General features: G+C 43.2%; 1 protein-coding gene across 1 annotated transcript in view; it reads left to right on the plus strand.

Moving 5' to 3' along the window:
• Positions 1–21,054, plus strand: part of LOC147641516 (5'-adenylylsulfate reductase-like 4) — a 37,504-nt gene extending 16,450 nt beyond the window's left edge. The window contains exons 3-4 of the mRNA XM_086784895.1: positions 19,897–20,021; positions 20,134–21,054. Coding sequence (XP_086641021.1) covers positions 19,897–20,021; positions 20,134–20,630 — 622 coding nt within the window. The 3' untranslated portion in view covers positions 20,631–21,054. The remainder of the gene's footprint in view (positions 1–19,896; positions 20,022–20,133) is intronic.
• The last annotated feature ends 1,490 nt before the right edge of the window (positions 21,055–22,544 follow it).

The raw sequence follows: 22,544 nt of genomic DNA on the forward strand, positions 1-22,544 counted from the left end.
GGTACTGTTGTCCCAACTTATTCTATTAGAGATGGGTTTCTGATGATGCAGAATCGTATTTGTGTAGTGCGTGAATTACGCCAAAAGGTTATGGAAGAGTGTCATGCTCCACGATATGTTGGTCATCGTGGTATTCTGGCTACTACACAGGCTTTGCAAAGATATTTCTTTTGGCCAGCTCTACGCAAGGATATTGAAGCTTATGTGCGAGAGTGCATAGTGTGTCAGAAAGTCAAGTTTGACAGACACGAGACACCTGGTTTGCTTAAGCTCTTACCCATTCCACAGGAACCATGGGAAAGCATTGCTATGGATTTCAATATGGATTTACCAAAATCGGTACATGGAAATGATGCTATATGGACTACTATAGATCGTTTTAGTAAACATGCACACTTTATTCTTGTGAGAAAAACAATCAAGCCAGAGCACATGGCAAAGTTGTTCTTAGCTCAGATTTTCAAACATCATGGCATGCCCAAGTCTATTGTAGGGGATGGAGATCCTCGGACTACGAGTTTATTTTGGTGGGCATTGTTTGACACTATAGACACAAAGTTGTGTTTTTCATCAGTCTATCATCCTCAGATGAATGGTTAGAGTGAAATTTTAAATTAAGCTCTGCTGGATTTGCTCAAGTGTTATGTATCTGAGCAGAAGTCAAATTGGAAAAAGTATTTGCTATTGGTTGAGTTTGCATACAATAACATAGTGCATTCTTCAACTAATAAGGCTCCATTTGAGATAGTCTATGGCAAGGTGGTGCTTCCACCTATCTTACGAACAAAAGACGAAATCTTTGCAGCAGATAAGTATGTCTGTGATTTGGATACTGCGTTTGCACAGGTTCAGACAGCCATAGAAAGATCTCAAGCTAAGCCAAAAAGGCAGCTGACAAACATAGGCGAGAGGTGGTTTTCAAGGAAGGTGACTGGATATTACTTAAGTTTGAGAAAGCACATCTTCGGAAGCAACGAGGTAAGGAAGGCCGGTTTCCTAAGCTTTCAAACAGGTATTATGGGCCATTCTAAATTTTGCAAAAAATAAATGAAGTGGCATATAGATTGGTATTACCCGATCACTGGAAAATACACAATGCCTTTTATGTGAGTTTGTTGAGACCTTACGTGGGACCACCTCCTATAAAACCAATTTTGGAAGATCCACCAGAAGTGGATGAACTTGAGCAGGTATTGCAACCGAGAGGTGGTTTTCAAGGAAAGTGATTGGGTATTACTTAAGTTTGAGAAAGCACGTCTTCGGAAGCGATCAGGTAAGGAAGGTGTCAAATCCCCACGGATCCCCTCGTGATCGATCTTGGTTCGAAACTCGAATCCTGCAAACAAACGAACAAACAAGCAAGCAAGGGAGTGCAGGCCTGACTCACCTCCCAACCATGACAGCCGTGGGCAAGCCCACAGTCTTGGCTGTCCCCATCGAGCCACGAGCTGAGCTAACTAGGTTGACGTATCGACCAATCTCCTCCTCGCGACGTTCCATACCGCCACGAAGCTGCCCTCGCGGGCCTCGAGACTGCTGTCGGCCTCGACTGCATAAAGCAGGTGCACGTCTGCACTAGATCCAGGCTCCAAGACCATAGAGCTCTCACAAACTCGCGAGACTCATAGAATAACTAACCTTGGCTACCCTTTTATAGTCTCTTGGCCGGTCATCGGACGTCCACACTTGGCCGCCCGCCCGTCCATACTTGGGTGCCCGCCCGTTAATATTTCCCTAACTCAGCTCGTCAATCAGCCTGCCTAGTTCCAAGCTTCCCCAAGCCTCGAAACTAGTCTTGCATGCGTGTAGCACACGGTAGATACACACTGTGCACATGACATACTCCCCTTTCTCTAAGAGCTCACTCCTGAGCTCACTAAAAAGCCAAGGTAATCTCTCTGAAGAGTAGTCAATGTCTCCCATGTAGCGTCCTCCTCAACACGATCCTTCCACTTGATCTTGTATTCCGTGATAAGCGTATGACGCAATCTTCGTTCACGAAATCCAAGAATCTTTTCAGGTTCGTGCGGAACAAATGTCATGTCCTCGACATCTATAATTTCTTGAGGAGTAACTAACTGATCTGCTCCACCCAATACTTCCTTAAGTCTACTGACATGAAATACAGGATGAACTTTCACATGAGAAGGCAAATCAAATTCATATGCAACTGAACCAATCCGTCATGTAACACGAAATGGTCCACAGTATCTAGGGGATAATTTCGGAGATCTACCTGTCCGTAAAGTCTCGGAATCTTTCGGAACTCGCAAATACACCATCGTTCCTTTAGAGAACTCTCTAGGTGAACGATGTCTATTAGAATAAAACTTGTCTCGGTCTTGAGCACTTCTAATAGATTCCTTTGCAACCTGTAACATTTCCTGCATATCTTGCGAAAAATTACGTGTTGCATCATGCTGAAGTCTTGAGAATCCTACTGTAACAGGTGATCTTGATTGAAAACCATACATAAGCATGAAAGGACTAAACCCTGTACTCGTATGCTTAGTACTCTTATATGCAAATTCTAATATAGGAAGATACTCCTCCCATGAACTATGTCTTTTGGATACATATGCTCGAAGCATATCCTCCAAAATCTAATTCACTCTTTTAGTCTGGCCATCAGATTGAGGATGATCAGAGAAACTCAAATTCAAAGTTGTTTCCAACTTCTCAAAAACAAGTTTCCAAAAATCACTCGTAAACTTAGAGTCTCTATCACTGACTATGTCATGTGGTAACCCGTACAGTTTGAACAATTGCTCGATAAACTGCCGAGCTAATTACCTAGCTGTAATAGTCTTTCAGGTCGGTAAAAATCTAGCCATTTTTGTCAAGCGATCTACCACAACCCAAATAGAATCGTGGCCTTGATGTGTTCTTGGCAATCCAGTAATAAAATCCATGGAAATACTTTCCCATTTATTACCTGGGATTTGCAAAGGATGCAACAACCCAGCCTATCTAAAGCGTTTAGCTTTATTTGCCTGACAAATCTGACACTTGAGAACATAATCTTCTACATACTCTTTCATCTTCGGCCAATAAAAAGTGTGTTTCACTAATGATAGCGTCCTGTGTACCCCAGGGTGTCCAGCAGAAGGGGCGTCGTGACACTCCTTAAGAATCTTGGACCTAATGTCCGGGATCTGTGGTACACAAATTTTGTCATTACAGAATAGCAAACCATTCCGAATCATCCACTGGCCTCCTGCAGCCTGAATAGTAGACTGCTCAGTCACCGAGTCTTGGTCAATCAATGAGCTCCCGTCCTGGATCTTCTGCCAAAATGAACCAAAATAACTATCAGTCCTGCAAAGCCCTCTCAATGACTGAAATAAGTCAGTAGAAATCTCGGTGAACGACAAAGTATTCACCTCTCTAATCCGACTAAGCGCATCTGCAATACTATTCATGGACCCTTTCCGATAACGGATCTCAAAATCAAAATCTTCCATTAAATCTGTCCAACGAGCTTTCCTGCCTCTCAAATCATCCGCATCACACACATACTTGATTGACTGATGATCAGTCAATACCACAAACTTGGAGCTATATAAATAATGTCTCCAAACCTTGAGAGCATGAATCACAGCATAAAGCTCCTTCTCAAGGGTTGGCCAACGAGATTGAGTGTCGTCTAGCTTTTTACTTTCAAAACCAACCGGTCTGTCATCTTGAAATAAAGCAGTCCCGATAGCATAGTCACTGGTATCAGTTTCAAGAACACAAGGCCGACTAGGATCAGGCAATGCTAAGATAGGTGCTTCCTTGACTTTATCTTTCAAAAGTCTGAAGGCCATATCCAAATCATTATTCCAAGTAACAGGCTGATTTGACTTACGTCCACGACCTTTCAATAAGTCGGTCATCGGTAGTGTGAGCTGAGAGTACTCTCGTATAGATTTCCGAAGAAAAACAACAAAACCGAGAAAAGAACGAAGTTGTTTCACTGTTCGCGGGATAGGCCAGTCCAAAACCTTCTGAACTCGGTCATAGTCAATGCTCAATCCATCTCTAGTGATCTTGTGTCCCAAGTAAATGATGTCGGTCATAAAGAACTCACATTTACTCAATTTAGCATATAGTCGATTCTGTCTTAAAATAGATAAGATAATCGTGAGGTGTCTGACATGATCCTCAAGAGTACGACCATATATCAAAATATCATCCAGGAACACCACCACAAATTTTCCCAAATGTTCACGAAAAAGATCGTTCATCATTTGTTGGAAAGTGGCTGGAGCATTGGTTAACCCAAAAGGTAATACGAGAAACTCGTAATGGCCATACCTAGTCCGAAAGGCGGTTCTTTCGACATGCCTTTCATGAATACGTATCTGGTGATAGCCAATACGAAAATCTATCTTCGTGAAATATTTCGCTCCTGCTAACCGGTCAATCAGGTCATCTGATCTAGTGAGAGTATAACGGTTCTTAATGGTCAGCTTGTTCAATCTCTTGTAATCTATACACATTCTCCAGGTATTGTCCTGCTTTCTCCTAAGCAACACAGGTGCACCCCAAGGTGATTTACTTGGATGGATCTGGCCCATCCTCAAATAATCTTGGAGTTGTTTAGCCAACTCATCTTCCTCAGCTTGGCTCATCCTATAAGGTGAAATACTCACAAGACGAGCACCAGGGATCAAGTCAATACGATGATCTACTGCCCGTTCAGGTGGTAAACCCGATGGCAGTTCCTTAGGAAATACATCTTGAAACGAATCAAGTATCTTCTGTAATTCTTTGCTTTCAAACACACTTAATTCATTCACATCCATGGAAGGGATGAGAAAAGAAGAAAGTAGAATCAATACACAATGGAAAGCGGTATACAAAGAAGAATCCATTATATTTCCAAAATCAATTGTATTTACAAGAGATCCCTGAGAGGGATGGATACAATCACCTAAAATACTATACTTGGTGTCTCTATGCTGAAAAGAAAAAAATATGACTAGACTAATCTATCTGGACGTCAAGAGTCTTAAACCACTCAATCCCTAATAACAAGTCTACATTTTCCAGATGCATAACATAGCATTCCAGAGTATCTTTGTAGTCCTGAATCTGGATTAGAAGCATCTCCACCTTGTGATCCCAAACTTGCCTTCCCGCAAGTAGACGTACCTCATAGGTATGGTCGCTAAGTGTCGTATCAAGACTCAATTTCTGCACAAGTTTGTAGTTAACAAAGTTATGTGAACTGCGAGGGTCTAAAAGAATGTGAATCTTATGGTCCTTCACTTCTCCATAAACTCGAAGAAGATCATGCAAGCCAAATACCTTAGAATTGAACAGACAATCAAAACAAGTACTAGGACGAGAAAGTACAATAATTGACGTACCTGTCAAAGACAACTGGTTAGCTGCCTTTGGCTTGGGTCCTGCGTTTGACTTGGTATCCTTTTGCTTCGGGACTCATTACGCATGTGTCCTTTTTCTTTGCAGATAAAACAATGCCCTTCCTTCTTGAGCTTCAAAGTCCTAAGCAGTCGTTTCTTCTTCGCTGGTGTCGAACTTGAATTCTTCGAAGGTTGGTCCGAAGACTTTCCTTCTGTCGTGTTAGCCATAGGTGCGGAGAACTTTCTTTGATACTTGTTCCCCTGCTCGGTAACGGGTTTTGACTTGGAAGAGACCATCGTATCATCATAGATACGAGCTGAATGAATGGCCTCGTCCAAAGTTTTACATTTGTTATTTTTAACCTGTAATCGATACGAGTCTGGTAAACCAGCTACGAAAAACCCCAAAAGAGTAGTGGGATCCATCTTTGTAGCTTTCATCTGCAAGTCACGAAACTTCTGGAGGTAGACCTCATAAGTGAGGTGCTGCAAGGTCATGGTCAAAGCTGAAAACCGGGTAACAACATCATAGTCATCCTCTTTCTTGAGGAATTCTTTCTTGAAGATATCTTCAAATTGTGTCCAAGTCGTTGGCTTAGGGTTGAGTTTCTTCCACCAAAGCAAAGCTTTGCCGGACAGGAAACCTGCTGCTAATTGGATCTTCTTTCCATCATCATATGGATAAACTGAAAGTGAACTTGCCACTTATGTAGCCAAGTGTCCACGATCTCCTTGGTTCGCTGCTTTTGCTCGCCCCCGAACGGTTCCAGAGTAATCTTGGGACCTAAAGCAAAAGCCTGTTGATGGGGGAGATGGTAGTTAAGTAGGGTTGATTGCTTTGCAAAGAAGAGGCCTGTTTTGTTGTGCATACGCATAAACTGCAGGGAGAGAAACAGAAAAAACTAGAGAAAAAGCATGTTTGCTTTTCGTTGAACGTTTGAGAGAGAGAGAGCGAGAGAAGTGTTGGATTGACGCGTTGGTTGGCCGAGTGCTGGGGACACGTGCTGGTTGATGTTGCAGGCGGGCAGGTGCGTAGCCAGGCGGGCAGATGCGTTGCAAGCGGGCAAGCACGTAGCCAGGCACCAAGGCCTGTAGGCAGCCAAGCGGCCACGCCTGCCAAGCCAGGCAGCTTGCGCAGCCAGCCCAGGCAGCGCTGGAGCGCCTATGGTAGGCAGCCAGCCCAGGCGGCGCCCAGACCAGGCCAGCAGGCGCACAGGCCACGCACAGCAGGCGGGCGTCGAGGCACTCGTGGCAGGCGCAGGATGGCGAGTAAGCGCAGGCAGTCAGCAAGCGTGCAAGCGTCAGCAGGACATGATGTGCCGGCAGCACATCAGTTGAAAAAAGCTCGCCGTCGGGCTAATCCAGGAGGGAAGCGAAAAAAAAACGCAAGGAAAGCATTTCGTTTTTTTTATTGCTTTCGTTTTTTTTTTTTGAGTTTTAATTTTTTTGTAAAAAAGGTTTAAAAGTCCTCTCCTCTCCAAGGTTTCAAGGTCTTTATTTTTTTAGACTAGAATATATATCTATATATATATATATATTTATTCAAAAAAAAACACAAAAGCTAAAGCAAAAGCTAAGCCTAGCTTTTGGAGATTTTTTGGCTTTTGGGAAACCTTTATAAACTCCTCAAGTGGGCTTCTTGCCACACATCTCTCAAGTTCTCAAGTTTTCAAGCTCTCAAGCTCTCAAGTTCGCTCGCACTTTTGTTGTGCAAAGATCGAATTTTCTCTCCACGTACCCTCTTCACGATGTCGACCCAAGAATCAGAGTTGGAGCCCCTTGTGGAACGCGAAGGCTTGCCGGCTACGGAAGGTACCGATGCCGATCTTTTTGACGATTTTGTGTCAAAATCAGATTTCCAAGAGTTCAAAGTAGCTCTCGAAGCTTCTTCGACGGAACGTCGGGCACACAGCGCAGCCCAGATGCAGGCTTTGCAGAACTCCATCGCTCTATTGACCACTATTCTCTCTACTTTCTCCGGTATGGATACCTTTGATGAAGAAAAAACACATACTAAATCTGAAATCTGCAGTATGCACTAAAAAACAGCAAGCTTTTTAACACATACCATTCTTCAACCTCTTCTTCTCTACCTACCGACTTGCTCGTTCACAAGGTATGCTCTGATACCACTGTCAAATCCCCACGGATCCCCTCGTGTTCGATCTTGGTTCGAAACTCGAATCCTGCAAACAAACGAACAAACAAACAAGCAAGGGGGTGCAGGCCTGACTCACCTCCCAACCATGACAGCCGTGGGCAAGCCCACAATCTTGGCTGTCCCCATCGAGCCACGAGCTGAGCTAACTAGGTTGACGTACTGACCAATCTCCTCCTCGCGACGTCCTATACCGCCACGAAGCTGCCCTCGCGGGCCTCGAGGCTGCTGTCGGCCTCGGCTGCATAAAGCAGGTGCACGTCTGCACTAGATCCAGGCTCCAAGACCATAGAGCTCTCACAAACTCGCGAGACTCTCTATCATAGAATAACTAACCTTGGCTACCCTTTTATAGGCTCTTGGCCGGTCATCGGGCGTCCACACTTGGCCGCCCGCCCGTCCATACTTGGGTGCCCGCGCGTTAGTATATCCCTAACTCAGCTCGTCAATCAGCCTGCCTAGTTCCAAGCTTCCCCAAGCCTCGAAACTAGTCTTGCATGCGTATAGCAAACGGTAGATACACACTGTGCACATGACATAAGGTCGGTTTCCTAAGCTTTCAAACAGGTATTATAGGCCATTCTAAATTTTGCAAAAAATAAATGAAGTGGCATATAGATTGGTATTACCCAATCAATGGAAAATACACAATGCCTTTCATGTCAGTTTGGTGAGGCCTTATGTGGGACCACCTCCTATGGAACCAGTTTTGGAAAATCCGCCAGAAGTGGATGAACTTGAGGAGGTATTGCAACTTGAGCAGATAGTTTTTCATAAAAAGCGCAAGCATGCAAGTGGCAAGCTAGTGCGTAGGTACCTTATGAAGTTTAAAAACTATTCGGCTATAGATGCAAAATGGATGGACGAGGATTATTTTGCCGATTATTCGAAACTTCTGAAGGCCTACTTGGAAGCTTTTAAGTTGCGGTCAACTGCTTAGAAGCCGAGGGAAATGTCACAAAATTCCATACAACTTCTATTTTTCTATTGTTCATGTGGCATGTAGGCGTGACATGACATACATGTATTGTTGGTGTAGCCTAACATGGTGTGTCTGTGTGGCATATGGAGCTTGACATGGTGTGTTTGTGTGGCATATGGAGCCTGACATGACAGTACATGTATGGCTGGTGTAGCCTGACATGGTGTGTCTGTGGCATATGGAGCCTGACATGATAGTACATGTGTGGCTTGTGGGACTTGACATGGTGTACATGTATGGCCCATGGAGCCTGACATTATGAAATTCTCTGGGACTAGCTATCTTGGAGATCTTTTGTATTTATGTTCTAGGAAGGTTCCAAAAGGATCATGAGTCTTGGACATTTTATCGGATACAACTGAGCAGATGGGTGTTTCTTCCAATCTAGCTGCACTCATGTGTGTGCATAACTTTGATTTTATTTTTGGATGACTTGTTTTGTTTGCCTGGACAATGCCTGAGATTTTCGTCTGCGTTGTCCATGGAGCCGGGGACGAATGGTTACCCTTTGGACGTGTATGTGCACACCTGTTTGGGGTTGACAGGTGGTCTACATGTGTTTTGTAAGTGGTAAGTATCCCCGAAAACTCAATTTACAGCTTTATGAGTTCACATGCTAATAATTATTGGTGGAGGTTCACACTCACCTATATAAGTGACTGGACAACTTATAAGTGAGTACACATTGAGCAGGACTTATTTAATACACGTGGCGGCCAAAAATTGGACACTGGACAATATTTGGGCCTTCTTCAAGTAGGCGCCTCCTTTTGGACTTAAAAAGCACACGAGTGAGCTAATCCCGACGGGGAGCCTCTATTATTGAGAAAAACTCCAGATTGGAGGGGGACGCATGTTTTTCAGTGGTGCATGGGGGGATGCATGGGAGAAGCTGGTCGACTCCTCCGACATGTTCTCCACTGCTGGCCGGCTGATTTACAGCTTGAACAGAGACTGGACAGAGGATAAAAAGAGAGAGGAAGAGCTGGTCGTGGGCATCTAGGCAATTTTCCTTCTGACCGGGCGCTTGCAGGCTTGTGTACAACTACTGGTCACTTTCTTCTGAGGCTACTAAGGGCTGGTTGATTGCTGTAAACAGCCTTTGAAACAAGTGCAGCCAGTGGTGAACCGTGGGCACCCACAAAGTTGTATTGGAAGCAGACTCCTTTTTGGTAATCTAACCAAAAGGGGAGGGGGGAGGGGGGGGGAGAGAGAGACGTTGGTTAGCCCATCTTATGGCCCCTAGTGTGGTGTATTGTGCAGATTTGTCATCTTGTTTTATCCGGCATGCTTATGTGTATTTTCACATTTCATGATTGATTAGATTTTTCCGTGTTCAGTTGCCCTTCCGTTTACAGCTGCCGTCCCAAAGTAGCAGAGAGGGCTGCTGTCTCGAAGTAGCAAAGAGGGTTGCTGTCCCAAGGGCTGTGCCAAAAAACACAAGATATGCTGAAGGTAAGCATGGATGTGAGCCCTGATCTATGCGCTGAAGAAGGTTGAGATAAACGCTGATATAAGCACTGACATAAGCTTGATGTAAGCGCAGATGTGGGCTGATGTAAAGCGTTGATGTAAGCTGCAGCAAAACGTAGATATGTGCTGAAGCAAAACGCTGATGTAAGCTGATGTATAAACGCTGATATATGCTCTGATGTAGGCGCTGACATATACTGAGGTGAAACGCAGATGTGAACAGAAGGAGGCCTGATGTAGCTTGATGCTAGGCGGCTTGGACCAGCAGAGGAAAACGCAAATGAGAGCCTCTGCTTGTAGGTGGCCAGATGGTACCTGATATGGTGAGGAAGTGGTACGCTCATGATGAGGCATGGGCAATGCTATATATAGTTAAGGGGGGTGCTGGTCGGTCACCATAAAGGTGTAGGCCAGCCCAGCAGCGAAGACAAAAACCCCAAAAATATAAAATATAAAATAACCAAAAAGTCCCTTTTTAGGGCTGGAAAAGTGTTGTTTCTTCACACCCCCTCAGAGGCCAAAAAAGGGACCATGAGAGAAGATGAAGTATACCTGGGTCCCACACAAACACAATGGCAGAAGGAATGTATCCCCATCTGGAATCAAGATCTGATAAGTTGGAGAGGGCGATCGTGATGGCAAAGGTGGTGTGGATGAGGTGATGTGCATGGGTTGATCGTCTCTCAAAGTATGATGGTATCAGAGCTATCGTGAGCAAAGGGATTGAAGACCTCGAGAGCACACAGCATGGATCGTCTACCCGCACTCTCGGAGGACTGATTCTTCTCACTAGAAGATGCTTCTCCAAACTCTGAACAAGCTGATTTCTTTATTGCCTTTGAAATAGATATATGGCTTACAATGTGAAACCGATCCGGGAATAGACTCCGTTGGACACCCACACGCGTAATAGCACAACTTAATATCACAATTTGAAATGGACAACGTAATAACAACTTGAAATTGAAATGAAATGAAATGAGATAGATGGACACCAGCACTGGGGCCGGAACGGGCCGACCCCCCCCTCAATATATAATATATTATTGGGAGTATTTAACAAATACAATGCTCCATGGGTTCCAAGAACTAGATGATGTCCATGTACAAATGAATCCAGTACCAAACAAAAGGCTCGAAGTCGACGTTCGAAGTAGAGCAACCACTTGAGTGGTTCAGTCTCTACAGTCCTGTGCCTTCATTGGACTCTGCGGAGAGCGCCCCACTGGTGTTCCAGGACCACGCACAAAGAGGCGCTCCCGTACTAACGCTTGGCTCTCCTGATCTCAGCACCTTTGGACCGTGGTTCTCCAAGAGCTTGGACTACCCGGCACCGAACGGGTGTTGCCGTAGAGAGAAGTCGGGAGTCCCTTATCAGATTTATCACAAAGTACTTTACTTAAATCTGAAATTCACTTACTTGTAGCTTGCCGATGGAAGATCAATACCCGGATGTGTCTGTCTGTGTGCAGCTACTAGTGGGGGACACCAAGACACAGCAACCTGTCGAAGAAAAGGAGGAGGAGCTGCCTGTGTTGAAGATGTAGCCACTTGAAGAAGGAAGACGCCGCCTATGGAAAGGAGGCACAACCACCTGCTGTGTAGGATACAGTCGCCTTCTTGTGGAGGAGGAGGCGAAGCTTGTCTTGCTACAGCCGATGCAGCCGCGTGGTGAAGAACACAAAAGCCTGTACGGAAGGAGAGGCATGCGCAATCGCCAGCTGTGGATAGGCACAGTCGCATGTGGCTGCAAGTGGGTGAATGTTGAAGTCGCCTGAAAGAGGTGGAGCAAGAGCCGCCTGTATGCACGGCACAGCTGCCGCCAGTATGCAGAGCACAGCACCTTGTTGGTGATGGAGCGCACAGTCGCTATGCTGAGTAGGCAGCCGCCTGCTGGAGGGTGGCACACAGCCGCCGGCAAGAGTGGGCAGCAGGCTGGTAAACAGGCGCAGACACCTGCTGAGGGCACAGCCGCCTGAGAGGATGGGGAAACAAGGCGCCTGGCTGCTGTGCACAGCCACCTAGCAGGCGCAGCCTGCTGAAGATGGGGTGCAGCGCCTGCTGGAGATGGCCCACAATTGCCTGCAAGAGAAGAGGCAGCGCAGCCGGAGCAGCCATCTACATGGGTATGAAGTTATCTGCTGAGGCATTATAAAAAAGAAATAAAGCTGTTTGGTCCTTGAACTTGCCCCATAAGATTCTGCTCTTTGGTTCATGTGCAGTGTTACCCTGAACATCGGGTATAACATTCACACTTTGTTTGGCATCCTGCACATTATTCTTTTGAGATTTTGGGAGCATTTAGCTTTCATGTGATCTTTGCTCCCACATGTGATTCTGTGAAGCACTTCCCCTCTCTCATGCAATCAAAAATATGCTATCTGGACAACTTAGGATCATCCTTTTTACCCCTCGGCTTCTTTTCTGAGCCCCCTTTTGCATCTTTGGACTCATTAGGCATAAACTTAGGTGGCTGTCCACCCTTTTTTTGCCCATTCCATAATTGTCCTCACATGAGGATCTTCTCTGTACATCTTCAAATTTGCATCCTTTTCTTGAAGTTCTCGACGAAGTTGCCTCGTGAAAGAGTTATGATGGTCAAGCTATGCATCAGGTCTAGAAATAAATCCTAGGAAGTTGGCTTTTCACTATCTTCTTTAGGAAGGGGATATTGTCCTTGATGCATGGGGCAAATATCAAGTAAAGCCGGATAGGGGTTGGCTAAACCTCATCAGTCATTGGTATCAGAGCTTAGGATTTCTCGGAAGCAGAGGCTTCCTTCCAACAATGAGAAAGAGAAAAGATCAGAACTGGGGACTACAATGATCAACAGTTTGGCTATTGGGCTTATGAAAGCAGTCATGTGTCCAGAGCATGAGTAGTAGATGCATAAGGATTTATGGATTCAGAGAATTTATCCTCGAAGTATGGACTTGGTTTTATGTGCTCGTGTTCAACACTAGTTCCATATGGATTTTTCTGGACTTTAAATCAAATTTTGTTCAAGCGAGTTATATGGAGCTATATCTCAAGGTATCTTATGTGTATGCTGAGGATATTTTTATCTTGGCTTCACGACGAACCTGGCTTTGATACCAATGTAAACGGAAGGGCAACTTTACACGGAAAATCTTATCAATCATGAAATCTGAAAATACACATAAGCATGCCAGATAAAACAAGATGACAAATCTGCACAGTACACCACACTAGGGGCCAGAAGATGGGTTGACACCGCCCCCCTTCCCCCCTTTTTTTATGGTTAGATTACCAAAAAGGAGTTTGCTTCCAATACAACTTTGCGGGTGCCCAAGGTTCAGCACTGGCTACAACTAAAGCAGCGAACCAAGGAGATCGTGGACACTTGGCTACATAAGTGGCAAGTTCACTTTCAGTTTATCCATATGATGATGGAAAGAAGATCCAATTAGCAGCCGGTTTCCTGTCCGGCAAAGCTTTGCTTTGGTGTAAGGAGCTCAACCCTAAGCCACGACTTGGGCACAATTTGAAGATATCTTCAAGAAAGAATTCCTCAAGAAAGAGGATGACTATGATGTTGTTACCCGGTTTTCAGCTTTGACCATGACCTCGCAGCACCTCACTTATGAGGTCTACCTCCAGAAGTTTCGTGACTTGCAGATGAAAGCTACAAAGATGGATCCCACTACTCTTTTGGGGTTTTTCGTAGCTGGTTTACCAGACTCGTACCGATTACAGGTTAAAAATAACAAATGTAAAACTTTAGACGAGGCCATTCATTCAGCTCGTATCTATGATGATACGATGGTCTCTTCCAAGTCAAAACCCGTTACCGAGCAGGGGAACAAGTATCAAAGAAAGTTCTCCGCACCTATGGCTAACACGACAGAAGAAAAGTCTTCGGACCAACCTTCGAAGAATTCAAGTTCGACACCAGCGAAGAAGAAACGACTGCTTAGGACTTTGAAGCTCAAGAAGGAAGGACGTTGTTTTATCTGCGAAGAAAAAGGACACATGCGTAATGAGTGCCGAAGCAAAATAGTACCAAGTCAAACGCAGGATCCAAGCCAAAGGCAGCTAACCAGTTGTCTTTGACAGGTACGTCAATTACTGTACTTTCTCGCCCTAGTACTTGTTCTGATTGTCTGTTCAATTCTAAGGTATTTGGCTTGCATAATCTTCTCCGAGTTTATGGAGAAGTGAAGGGCCATAAGATTCACATTCTTTTAGACCTTGGCAGTTCGCATAACTTTGTTAACTACAAACTTGTGCAGAAATTGAGTCTTGATACGACACTTAGCGACCATACCTATGAGGTACGTCTACCTGCGGGAAGGCAAGTTTGGGATCGCAAGGTGGAGATGCTTTCAATCCAGGGTCAGGACTACAAAGATACTCTGGAATGCTATGTTATGCATCTGGAAAATGTGGACTTGTTATTAGGGATTGAGTGGTTTAAGACTCTTGACGTCTAGATAGATTGGTTTAGTCATATTTTTTCTTTTCAGCATAGAGACACCAAGTATAGTATTTTAGGTGATTGTTGTTGGATATTACACCCAAATCCATTCAAAGGTTGAAAGGGGCTATGTAACCTTGATTACTTCACTCAAGACACCTCCACAAAAGGGCGCCTACATCAAATATAGCCTAGAGGGAATATTTCTCATTTAAGGCATACCCACATGGGGGAGATGGCATACCCACATGGGGGAGATGGCCTTTTATGCTTGTAAGACATCATAGATGATGTCATGTGGACATGTACTACTTGCCTATATAAGAGGCCTTTGCTAATGAAGAAGTACTCGTGTATTTTCATGATAATGCCCAAGCTATGTCTCATTAGTGTCTCTTAATCCACTCTTAATCATGGTTCTAATCATGACCTAATCATGACTATAACCATGTTTGATCCTCCTTAGCTCTTGCTAATCCACTCTCAAAACCAAGATTTGGTATCAGAGCAGGTTTTACATCATCCAAAGCTCACTTATTAGGGATTAATTAGCAATTTATTAACTTAATCATATCTTATCCTCTCCTATTATCTAGGCTGAAAGACAGGCAGTCCATGGAGCTTCAATATCTCACTACCCACTTCAAGATTCACCACAAGCTTTCAGCTGCCCATTCTCAACTCAAACACGAAGGTGCTGACGGGCGGAATTAGCCAGAAGTTGCCTGGAGCCATCGGCATTGCAGCAGAAACCGGCGCCTTTTTATTTGGGGGAAAACGCTGCCCCATCGCCATCGCGTCACCAAGCTCTAATTCCTCAGAGCCTCAAGGGTTTTCGTAGGCTGCGAACACGCTGATCTGGTCAGAATCACGAATGGCTGCGTGGTTTGGTGGCTGTAGGACTGACAGAGCTTCTGAAGCTTCAGTTCTTAACAGTAAATTAATGGGTGATTATTCAACTTAATCACCAATGTTTTGTGCTTAAAATAGTCTCAAATCTCTGATATTTAAAGCACTTAAAGCATTAGATGCTTTGACCTAGGCTTCTACCTCCTTCAAGTATTCCAAGTGACCCAATTTTTGGAAGTTGTTTTGAAAGCATTTATCACATTGGTCACCATATACTTGATGATATTAATATATTGTGATGATGATATTGTTTACATCATTTTTTGAATCACAATGGCTGAACCATCTGATGCTGAATCATCGAACATTCAACATTTGAGGCCTAAGAAGAAAAGCAGAAAGCCGAGGAGACGGGTAAGAAACAATGTCTACAACTCAAGAGCAAACAATGTTTTAGGAGGGCATGATTGGTCTGAATTTTTCATAAATAACCTTCATCTATTTGGTAAAGGTATCTAATCTTGTAAAAGCATTAGACACTGCCCTTGAGGGATACTCAAGTGGTAAGACCTTGCTTTATCATCATGTCTACATCCTCATTCCATGTTGATAAGTTTAATGGGGTAGGCTTTCATACCTGGCAAGTTAGAGTAAGATTTATTCTCATGAAGAAAGGTCTGTGGGGAGTTGCTAGTGGAAAGGAGAAAAAACCTACCACTAGAGATGGTGAACAAGGATGGTTACCTAGAGATGAGAAAGCTTTTGCCATAATTGCATTAGGTCTAAGTGACAACTACATACATCATATCTCTAATGCAAACAACTCAGCTGAAGCATGGGAAATCTTAGAGAAATTATTTGGGGCAAAAGGGAAGCATTCCAAGATAGGGCTGAAAATCCAATTCTTTAAACTTGAAAAGAAAGCTTCTGAGTCTTTACCTACTCATCTTAATTATATGAAAAGCCTAATGTCACAACTTGCAACAATAGGAGCACCAATAGATGAAGAAGATGCCATTGCAGTTTTATTGAAAAGCATGCCTTATGATGAATATGGGCACTTAGTGTCAACTCTCATGAATCTTCCGGATCCTACTTTAGAAGCCATTGAAGCTGCACTCCTTGAGGAGTACAAGAAGAAGCAAGAGAATATAGGGATAATGGAAGGGGCATACTTCTCCAACAACAAGTCACACTTCAAGAAGAAGAACTTCATCGACACAAAAGGAAAGAAGAAGACTTGTGGATTCTGCGGCAAGGACAATCATATTGAAGAAAATTGTTTCTTCAAACAAAAGGCACAAAAGGCATTTCTCGCAAGTCAAGACAAAGAAGAGCTGCAAGAAGAGGCCTCCGAAGAGGCCAATTTTATCGAAGAAGATTGGGCCTTTTGAGTAAAATCAAGGGATAGCCCTTACCATGTTTAAAAACCTCTCCATCCTAAACATAACTATCTCATTGTAAGCTTTACTATGGTATTCTAGCATCATCCATCATTGCTAGCATTGTAAACCTAACTGGAATAAGACCTACGGGCACCAGCATGGTCATCATAACTAGTTTTTGTATGTTGTAACTAGAACCTAGAATTGCCATCATAAAGGTAGCATTGTCATGGATTTGGTTGAAGGAGGGTTTGTTGGATATTACACCCAAATCCATTCAAAGGTTGAAAGGGGCTATGTAACCTTGATTACTTCACTCAAGACACCTCCACAAAAGGGCGCCTACATCAAATATAGCCTAGAGGGAATATTTCTCATTTAAGGCATACCCACATGGGGGAGATGGCATACCCACATGGGGGAGATGGCCTTTTATGCTTGTAAGACATCATAGATGATGTCATGTGGACATGTACTACTTGCCTATATAAGAGGCCTTTGCTAATGAAGAAGTACTCGTGTATTTTCATGATAATGCCCAAGCTATGTCTCATTAGTGTCTCTTAATCCACTCTTAATCATGGTTCTAATCATGACCTAATCATGACTATAACCATGTTTGATCCTCCTTAGCTCTTGCTAATCCACTCTCAAAACCAAGAATTGTATCCATCTCTCTCAGGGACCTCTTGTAAATACAATTGATTTTAGAAATATAATGGATTCTTCTTTGTATACCGCTTTCCATTGTGTATTGATTCCACTTTCTTCTTTTCTCATCCCTTCCATGGATGTGAATGAATTAAGTGTGTTTGAAAGCAAAGAATTACAAAAGATACTTGATTCGTTTCAAGATGTATTTCCTAAGGAACTGCCATCGAGTTTACCACTTAAACGGGCAGTAGATCATCGTATTGATTTGATCCCTGGTGCTCATCCTGTCAGTATTCCACCTTACAGGATGAGCCAAGCTGAGAAAGATGAGTTGGCTACACAACTCGAAGATTATTTGAGGATGGGCCAGATCCGTCCAAGTAAATCACCTTGGGGTGCACGTGTGTTGCTTAGGAGAAAGCAGGACAATACTTGGAGAATGTGTATAGATTACAAGAGATTGAACAAGCTGACTATTAAGAACCGTTATCCTCTCCCTAGATCAGATGGCTTGATTGATCGGTTAGCAGGAGGAAAATATTTCACGAAGATAGATTTTCATACTGGCTATCACCAGATCGTATTCATGAAAGGCATGTCGAAAGAACTGTCTTACGGACTAGGTATGGCCATTACGAGTTTCTCGTATTACCTTTTGGGTTAACCAATGCTCCAACCACTTTCCAGCAAATGATGAACGATCTTTTTCGTGAACATTTGGGAAAATTTGTGGTGGTTTTCCTGGATGATATTTTAATATATAGTCGTACTCTTGAGGATCATGTCAAGACACCTCACAATTGTCTTATCTATTTTAAGACAGAATCGACTATATGCTAAGTTCAGTAAATGTGAGTTCTTTATGACCGAAATCATTTACTTGGGACACAAGATCACTAGAGATGGATTGAGCATTGACTATGACCGAGTTCAGAAGGTTCTGGATTGGCCTATACCGCGAACAGTGAAACAACTTTGTTCTTTTTTCGGTTTTGTTGTTTTCTGTACGGGAGTACTCTCAGCTCACACTACCGATGACCGACTTATTGAAAGGTTGTGGACGTAAGTCCAATCAGCTTATTACTTGGAATAATGATTTGGATATGGCCTTTAGACTTTTGAAAGATAAAGTCAAGGAAGCACCTATCTTAGCATTGCCTGATCCTAGTCGGCCTTATGTTCTTGAAACTGATGCCAGTGACTATGCTATCGAGGCTGCTTTATTTCAAGATGGTAGACCGGTTGCTTTTGAAAGCAAAAAGCTAGACGACACTCAATCTCATTGGCCAACCCTTGAGAAGGAGCTTTATGCTGTGATTCATGCTCTCAAGGTTTGGAGACATTATTTATATGGCTCCAAGTTTGTGGTATTGACTGATCATCAGTCAATCAAGTATGTGTGTGATGCGGATAATTTGAGAGACAGGAAAGCTCGTTGGGCAGAGTTAATGCAAGATTTTGATTTTGAGGTCTGCTATCGGAAAGGGTCCATGAATAGTATTGCAGATGCGCTTAGTCGAATTAGAGAGGTGAATTCTTTGTCGTTCACCGAGATTTCTACTGACTTATTTCAGTCATCGAGAGGACTTTGCAGAACTGATAGTTATTTTGGTCCATTTTCGCAAAAGATCCAAGACGGAAGCTCATTGATTGACCAAGACTCGATGACTGAGCAGTCTACTATTCAGGCTGCAAGAGGCCAGTGGATGATTCGGAATGGTTTACTGTTCCGTAATGACAAAATTTGTGTACCACAGATCTCGGACATTAGGTCCAAGATTTACCTGAGTCCTATCAGAGTTTCCATACTTCTTTGAATCTCTCTATGAGAGGAGGAGGCAATCCTATATCCTTCGAGGAGTTGGTTGGATTACTTCTCCAAGAGGAGCAGACAAGGAAGAATCGATCCAAGGGTGATGAAAGCAAAGGAGACAAAGCCTACTTCTCCAAGGACAAAGGCAAAGTGGACTCGTCATAGGGTGACACCAAGAAGAAAGGAAAGAGTCACTACCGCTACAAGCCAGGACACTACATCGAAGAGTGTCGGAAGAGGCTCGCAAAGCTGAAAGCTGATGAAGACTTTGCAAATTCCGCTTCTTCTACCTCCGACAACAAGAAGCAGCAGCCAGAAGATAAAGTAAACCTAGCCAAGATGACTCGGCTTTCTAGCCACATGGGAATGTTAAATATTACTAGTGATTAATGTGGGAATAAACCTCGAATAAACAAGTGCGAGGTGGTTGAGTAAACTAGCACTGAATGTATGCCTTAAATAAAGTGGTTCCAATGTGCGTACCGCTAGAGTATGTATAAATCTCTTGTGTAGGAGCAGCCTCTGAAAAGGCATATGTGGTGGCTTCATATTTGGCATATGCTTAGAATATGTAATAGGTCTCTCCTATAAAAAGGACCTACTTGAATGAATTTATGCTTTCCACTACATCTTGTACTCCCACAATCCCCTTAATCTTTTGTTGATTATCATCTCTCTTCCTCTTCTCCTCGCTATTGTGTGGCTGCAGCTAGACACTATCCATCACTGTTTTGCATTCTTGTCACCTTGAGCAAAGATTTGATACTTGTGCTGGTGTCTATAATTGCAGTGTCCTTTCTCAATATGGAGTTCACAGCTTTCCTGTCCTATTTTTACACAACAAGACAGTTAAAGTACGGTACCATGGTCCTCGTACAGTGGAAGCAGTTGGTGTTTTTTACAAGGCTATTACAGGTCTGTTTTTATAGATCACTTGCTGTAACACCAGTTTTTTCTCTTCATCATAATCTGTATTTGTAACTGTTTTGTTAGCTGGTTATGTGAGGGAAATTCTTGTGAGTTGCAGGTATCGGGTCCATGAATCATAGTAAAAGGGATTGTGATGGAATAGCTTTCATTGAAAAGCTTTCCACAAAGGGGGTGGCCCAAAGCAAGGTCAATTGTCCTTATCCCTGGGCAAAGTCTCCAGAGAAGTGGTTGCATAATGACATGTATCTAACACTAGCGACAGTGTTTCTGTTGTTGAGGGTTTTGATATACCTGATGCCTAGATTGTTGACCAGCATCAAGTATTATTGGATTCAGAAGGAAACCTCTTTGGAAGCTCACAAAGATTTGTTGAGAAGAGTGCTTTTGCGAGAGCAAGAACCAGATATCAGGAAGTGTAGCAAAAGCTTTGAAGGTGATTGTGTGAGGAAAGGGAAAGGAGTACTATCTGTGCCCGGGTGGTCATCCTCCTCCCTTGCTGCTGTCACACTTGCAGAAGGCAGCTCGAGCAGAGCCGGAGGTATGGAGGAAGCTTGTGAAAATGGACATGTTTTCAGAGGCCACCTTTGGGGCTGATGTTGCTTATGTCATATATGCTTCCCTTTTCCTTTTTCTTTGTGCAATATCAGTTTTTTTTTGGGGTGGGGGATGGGAATCCAACCTTAATCTTAATTTTTTTTGTGGAGAGTACCCTGACATGTAATGTAAATGGAATCATCCTATTAGTAGCTCGTCTGACAGACTCATGGGTTGGTTTATCAAGGGCTGACAAGCACTCAGTGGTACATATCTACGTCAAGTGTAGATTAGTGAAGCATGCTTGGCATCATGCAGAAGAAATTGCTATGAACGAAAGCATGTTGGTTGTATGGAAATATGTTATCCGTTTTTTGTGTGTGTGTGTGTGGGTGGAGAGTTGCTGTCTGACTTTCAATCCCCTTTTTTGGCTACTAGAGTTTAAATTATAGAAAGCTTGTGGGGCTGTTGAAATCTTCCAGAAGTTATGGTGAGGGGGACATGCTTGTTTAATTTCATGTAGGGTGGTGTCAATGAGTGCTTGTCAACTCGTTGCATGTCTCTTATCCTCTGATTCATTCATTGATGCCATTTCTCTTGGATTTGACCATAATTGTAATTACTGGACCAGAAATCTCGTGGAGGTATATAGGTAATGCCTTAACTTGTGCTTGGTGAAGTTGTTTGATGGTCCAGGGATAGTACGGCTAGGTGGGTTCGCATATTGATTGGTCTTGTGAAATGGCAAAGCTTGATTGGTGTCAATGAGTGCCTGTCAACTCGTGCATGTCTCTTATCCTCTGATTCATTCATTGATGCCATTTCTCTTGGATTTGACCATAATTGTAATTACTGGACCAGAAATCTCGTGGAGGTATATAGGTAATGCCTTAACTTGTGCTTGGTGAAGTTGTTTGATGATCCAGGGATAGTACGGCTAGGTGGGTTCGCATATTGATTGGTCTTGTAAAATGGCAAAGCTTGATTGCTGTATGCAAGGTTTTCACATTGCAAAGGTTATACATAATGTAATCAGTTGCTAAAATGGTTGAAAAAAAGATCAATAGCTCGACTTACTCTCTGGATAGGGTGTTTGTAGCTTGCATAGATAATTTTGAGCAATGGTCTTAACGTGTGTGACCTTGGGCCTTCCTGGACCTTGGTTGTCAGCAGAAAATGTTTCAAACTAATGCGAAGAGTCTTTTCTTAGCTAAAGATTGCCTTGTTTCAGTTTCAAGAGACGATAGGCCATATAGTTCGTTACTCTGGTTCTTGAACTAAAGTAGCATAGCATTGTTCAATCACCTGGGAGGAAGATTGATCTGAACATGCAGTCGCAGCCTTTTTGTTTTTAAAGGAAGACTCAGTTTCTACTACTATTGTCATATGTTTGGACTTTCTAAACATGATTATGTGTTGCTTCCATTGCAATCAATTGTTCACCAGTCCAATGCTTTGGAGGGTGATTCAGGCCTCTGGCTTTACACGAGCGATGTTCAAACAAAGTTTGCAGGGTCACGTCATGCTTTTGACTCTACAATATTAACTCTACAATATGGACGTGATTTCTCTCAATACTTTCTCTTCACCATATTCTTGAAAATATTTGCTTAGAAAGAGGGAACAAAATGATCATCCATTTGTCAAACTCTTGGGTCCAATTGCATCATTCATAATTGTCTCATCATATGCTGATGTGGGATTAAAATTCGAGCTGATTTTCGGCTGGTATGGGTTGATGTGCAGCACTTCGATGAGCATTCATTTGCCCCACATAAGGAGGTTGCTTGACATTATACAAAGGTAGATACGAAGGCACAAGTGTATCAAAGATATGATCATACATTTTGCCCTTTTTTTTTGTTGTTGCATAAAAGCAAGGGTTGAATTTAGTACATCTTTACTTAGCAAAATTCGCTTTGAAATCGTAGAATCTATATCCTTTGTCTTTAGAGCTGTATCCCACAAAAATGC

This window comes from Cibotium barometz, chromosome 1 (genome assembly GCF_041138505.1).
Source record: "Cibotium barometz isolate CiBa-2024 chromosome 1, ASM4113850v1, whole genome shotgun sequence".
NCBI lineage: Eukaryota > Viridiplantae > Streptophyta > Polypodiopsida > Cyatheales > Cibotiaceae > Cibotium > Cibotium barometz.